At 44.7% G+C, this 5,476-nt stretch overlaps 1 protein-coding gene across 1 annotated transcript; it reads left to right on the forward strand.

Annotated features, from left to right (window-relative positions):
- Positions 1-2,352: 2,352 nt before the first annotated feature.
- Positions 2,353-4,818, forward strand: KCNF1 (potassium voltage-gated channel modifier subfamily F member 1). The gene is made up of 2 exons (XM_027850539.1): positions 2,353-2,667; positions 2,916-4,818. Exon 2 carries the CDS (start codon positions 2,970-2,972, stop codon positions 4,443-4,445), a length of 1,476 nt encoding a protein of 491 aa, XP_027706340.1. The 5' UTR covers positions 2,353-2,667; positions 2,916-2,969; the 3' UTR covers positions 4,446-4,818.
- The last annotated feature ends 658 nt before the right edge of the window (positions 4,819-5,476 follow it).

Genomic DNA, 5,476 nt, shown 5'->3' on the forward strand with positions numbered 1-5,476 from the left:
TCTAGCTGGCTCCAAAACACCCCATCCTATGTACAAAGGCTTAGGATGGAAAGGGCAAAGGAGACAGTAAGTGAACCTATTTGGCTGGAACAAAGGGATATCATAGAAAATCCCTAATAATTAGGATTGTCCAACAATGCAGTGAGCTACCCTAAGGTAGCTTCCCATCATAAGAAGAGCACATAGGAATAAAGAATTCAGAACTAGAAGGGATCTTAGAAACCTTAGTCCACCTCATCATTTTACATACAAAGAAACTGGGGAACCAGATAGAGAAAGTAATTTGTCCAAGATTTCAAAGGTAGAAAGTGGCAGATCTAGGATCCCAAACTTGGAGGGTCTGTATTCTTAGATATTAGCATGGTTACCTCAAGTAAAGACTGAATGACTACCTCTCAGGAATGTCGTAAAAGGCATTCCTGTGTGGGTGGGAGTTTGGACTCAATGACCTTTAAGATGACTTCTAGTTCCATGACAATGATTTTATGGGCAGTAGGAGATAACTTTGGAAAGGTAGGTTGGGGCTGTGTTGTGGAGAGTTTTAATGATCAGGCTAAAGAATTTGGACTTTTTCAGTTGGTAATGGGGAATCAATGAAAGTGTTTGAACAGGATTGTGACATAATGAAAGTGATGTCTTATGAAGATTATTCTGGTAGTATGAGCTGTGATTATCTCCAATTTATTCCATTTATATCTTGTTTGCATATAGTAGATTTCACATTGTTTTTACTAACTACCTGTGAGATTCCTGAGAGCAGGGACTGTTTTTGTTTGCCTTTGCTTTTGGTCTTTCTTTGTATCCCCAGCACTTAGCACAGTGCCAGGCAAATAATAGGAGCTTAATAAATGCTTATTGACTTGTTGACTTGACTAGAAGTATTGAGAACAGTTGGGATATATTGAAATAGTGCCAAAGTGGGGAATTTGAACTAGGGTGGTAGGCACGGGAATGGAAAAGATGGGATGGCTGGGAGGGACATTGTGAAGGAAGAATTGAAAGGATTTGATGACTGAGTGGGGTGTGGGTGGTATATGAGGGAGAGGAGGAGTCAAAGATGACTCAGATTTTCCACTTGGGTGACAGGAAGGATGGTCAAGATGGGAGAGCTGCTTTTAGAGAGGTGAAGACAAAGGAAGCAACAACAAACAACACAAAGGAGTTTATATGTAATTAAGTGCTGAATTATGTGGTGGAAAAACAGATTAGCGTAGTGGAAAGAACACTTGACTATCAGTCAAAAACAGGTTCTGGTCTTGGTTTCTCTACTAGCTAGCAGTGTGATATTGAACAAATTATTTCCCCTTTCTGGGACTCAGTTTCCTTCTCTCTAAAATGATAGAATAGAACCTATATCCTCTCCAAGGTTCCTTGCAGTTTGTAGATGTTCTGACCCTATAATGAGTTAGGTAGTATAGCAGGACATCCAGGTGGAAATGATTAGCAGACAGTTGAACCTTGGTCTTCCTGGAGTAGATAAAATTTTAATTGAGCTTGAAGGATGGGAAGCATTGAGATACTGAGGGTAGGGATTTGGGTTAGGGAGATAGGATTTCCAGCTTAGTGTGTGAAGTTTTATTTGAAGCAATATGCATTTCTTTTTTTAAATAAAAAAAATAATTTTAATTAAGTCTACCGGCCCTGGAGTCAGGAGGACCTGAATTTTAAATGTGGCTTCAGATACTTAGTAACAAGTCACTTAATTTTAGACAGGTTAATTAGAGATTATTAATTATTGATTAGAGATTGCCTCTCCCCCCCCCCCCCCCAAAATCATTGGCCAAGATCATATAGCCAGTAAATGGCAGAGCTGGGCCAAATTTTTACCTGCCAGTTCCATAATTTTTACACCAAGCGCCTTGTTCCTCCAGTTCCTGAAGCTGTATTATTTTAAAGCTGGACATTCCTTTTGTATGACCTTTCGTTAAGGACACAAATGGTATGAGGTTCAAGGGTCGCATCGTAGGGATTTACAGCTAGAAGGGAGCTTAGAGACCAGGCAGTCCCACCTCCTCCTTCTTAGGAGAGGAAAGTGAGGCTAAGAGAAGTGACTGGCTGCCACACTGTAGTAAGGAGAAGAGTTAGCCTTCAAACCCCGCTCCTCTGATTCCAGACTCACAACTAGTTGCCTTCTTCCCACAGCGACTGGGGAGGAGGCGGCACCAGCAGCAGCAGCGGCGACGGCAGCGGCGGCAGCAGCAGCAGCAGCCTAAACCTCACTCAGACTTGGCTCCCAGTGGTGAACTGAGGCTGTCTTGTGCTTTGCTGAATTTCACCAGAAGAGGGTATGGTTTTGAAAACTCTCGACGTCAGCCTGGAATTCCTATTCTGTTTAGAAACAGCATTGGAAAAACAAACCCCTCTGATCAAGTTCTCCCTCTGAACACTTCCACTTACCGTTCCATAGGAATCCACAAGTCAGCTCAGGAGGATCTCGAGGCAGCAGCCCCAGCCAGCAGCTCTAGAGCTGCATGCAGGGGCAATGGGGGGGACAGCTCCTCAGTGAGGAGGGTTTGGATCATCTGACCCATTGAAGCCTGCCGATGACTCCTCTCTCTGTTAATCTGTGCAAAAGACAACTGGCATTGCTTCTGAGTCCATGAAGAAACATCACTTCAGGAAGAAAAAAACCCAGGACCTCAAATATCAGGAGCACCCACGCAGGAGGTGAGTTTCTTTTGCTGCTTTCCTCCATCTGAATCAAACAAAAGTGGCTTTACTGGCTTTTACTTCCCCTTGGCTCCCTCCCTCCCTCTCTCCCTCCAGCAGCCTAGTCTTTCCCCAGCAGCCTGTTTCATACCTTGTAAGCTTTGACAGATTGTGAATGCCTGCCCAGAGCCTTCCTGCTACCCCAGAGGAGTCATTCAGAGTTTCACTATATGATCCCTGACTTGTGCTTTCATTTGTCTTCACAGAGACGGCAGTCTGGTGAGGGTTGGGTAGAAGCAGGGAGCAGCCAAGACGGCAGGATGAATGTGGCAGGGGATTCCAGCCTGTTGGAGCTGGACAGTAACAGGTCAGAAAACACTGAAGACATAGAGATTGTGGTCAATGTCGGAGGAGTGAGGCAGGTCCTGTATGGAGACCTGCTGAGCCAGTACCCAGAAACCCGGCTGGCTGAATTAATCAACTGTTTGGCTGGGGGTTATGATACCATTTTCTCTCTGTGTGATGATTATGACCCGGGAAAGAGAGAATTTTACTTTGACCGGGACCCAGATGCCTTCAAATGTGTTATCGAGGTTTATTACTTTGGAGAGGTTCACATGAAAAAGGGGATCTGCCCCATTTGCTTCAAGAATGAGATGGAGTTTTGGAAAGTGGACCTCAAGTTCCTGGATGATTGTTGTAAGAGTCACCTGAGCGAGAAACGAGAAGAGCTGGAGGAAATTGCCCGAAGGGTCCAGTTGATCCTGGATGATTTGGGAGTGGATGCCTCAGAAAATCGTTGGAAAAGGTGCCAAAAATGTATTTGGAAATTCATGGAGAAGCCAGAGTCCTCCTGCCCAGCCAGGATTGTGGCCATCCTGTCTTTTCTCTTGATATTAATCTCATCAGTGGTCATGTGTATGGGGACCATCCCAGAGCTTCAGATTTTAGATGATGAGGGGAACCATGTGGAACATCCTACGCTGGACAACATTGAGACTGCCTGCATTGGCTGGTTCACACTCGAGTATGTTCTTCGGCTCATCTCGTCTCCCAACAAGCTCCATTTTGCTTTGTCCTTCATGAATATCATTGATGTCTTGGCCATCCTACCCTTCTATGTCAGTCTGACTCTGACCCACTTTGGGGCCCGGATGATGGAGTTGACCAATGTGCAACAGGCAGTCCAAGCCTTGCGCATCATGAGGATAGCAAGGATCTTCAAACTGGCTCGTCACTCTTCTGGGCTGCAGACTTTGACCTATGCTCTGAAACGGAGCTTTAAGGAGCTTGGGCTGCTCCTGATGTATCTGGCTGTTGGGATTTTTGTCTTTTCTGCCCTTGGCTACACTATGGAGCAGAGCCACCCAGAGACACTTTTTAAAAGCATCCCCCAATCCTTCTGGTGGGCCATTATCACCATGACGACAGTGGGATATGGGGACATCTATCCCAAGACCACTCTAGGCAAGCTGAATGCTGCCATCAGCTTCCTCTGTGGGGTCATTGCCATTGCCCTTCCCATTCACCCTATCATCAACAACTTTGTCAGGTATTACAACAAGCAGAGGGTGCTAGAGACAGCAGCCAAACATGAGCTGGAACTGATGGAACTCAACTCCAGTGAAGGGAGAGCCGGGGGCTCCCGGGGTGACCTGGACAATCTCCAGCCACAGCAGGAAGGGAAGGAGGTCCCTTTGTGGAGCAGCAGGCTAAAGATTTCCCACAGTGACACCTTCATCCCCCTGCTGTCAGATGAGAAACATTATAGGACCCGGCTTCAGAGCTGCAAGTGAACAGCAAGGTTTGGGGTTTAGCTCTCCCATGTGGACATAAGACTGATGAGCTGCTACCAAGGATATTGCAGGAATTGTCATTTGGGTGCCTAAAAGCTGTTCTCTCTTCCTTCCATTCCCTTTCCTTTCCCTCTTCCTCCACCTGAATACAAATCTTAATTACTTCTGGGCCCCATTTGGGTAAGACTTTGTTTTTATTACCTGCCAATAGATCATGAAACATCAAGGTCTAAGAGGTGATTAGAAAGCCAGTTCATCCCTGATGAGAAACTGAGGTGTGTTGGTTACACATCAGGCAATAGCTGTGACATAATTTGGGTGTGCCATCTGACCAACTCTGAGTTCTGTATCTGGTCTAATAAAGCCTCCAACTCTATATACCATAAACCTGTGTTTTGGGTTCTGTCCCTGGACTTTTACCCACAAAAGACATTGCTTGGTTCAAATACCAAAGCTGACTGTCATCCCTGAGTTGTGTGCAGAAGGTGTGGAGCCAGGGGGTGGGGGAGTATTTTTAGTCCAGATCTAATTAAAGATGTGAGCACACACTGTAGGGATATGTCAAGTTAAGGAGGTTTGCCACATTCCAGACAGCTCCATATAGATAGTAACAGAAAGAATGCTGGACTTTCCCATTGACTAGATGTGTATGAGCCATTTTCCTTCTCTGTACCTGGTTTTCTCACCCAAACATATACGTTTTGAGGTCAGAATGCCTGGGTTTGAATTCCAACTTTGTCTTTTAGTCAAGCACTTAATTTTTCAGGACCCGAGTTTCCTCATCTATAACATGAGGTGCTGTTTGAGATCAGGGATTCTTAATCTGGGGTCTGTGAACTTTGTTTTTTATTTTTACATCCAGATTTCAATACAATTAGTTTCTTTCATAATCCTATGTATTTTATTTTATGAATTTAAAAATCTTATTCTAAAGAAGGTACTGTGGGCTTTACCAGTCTGCCAAGAGGGTCCATGACACAAAAAAGGTTAAAAACCTCTAGCCTAGATGTCCCTGATGGTGTCTTCTAATT

The sequence above is a fragment of the Vombatus ursinus genome, unplaced genomic scaffold, assembly GCF_900497805.2.
Source record: "Vombatus ursinus unplaced genomic scaffold, bare-nosed wombat genome assembly UNPS02009062.1, whole genome shotgun sequence".
Taxonomy (NCBI): Eukaryota; Metazoa; Chordata; class Mammalia; order Diprotodontia; family Vombatidae; genus Vombatus; species Vombatus ursinus.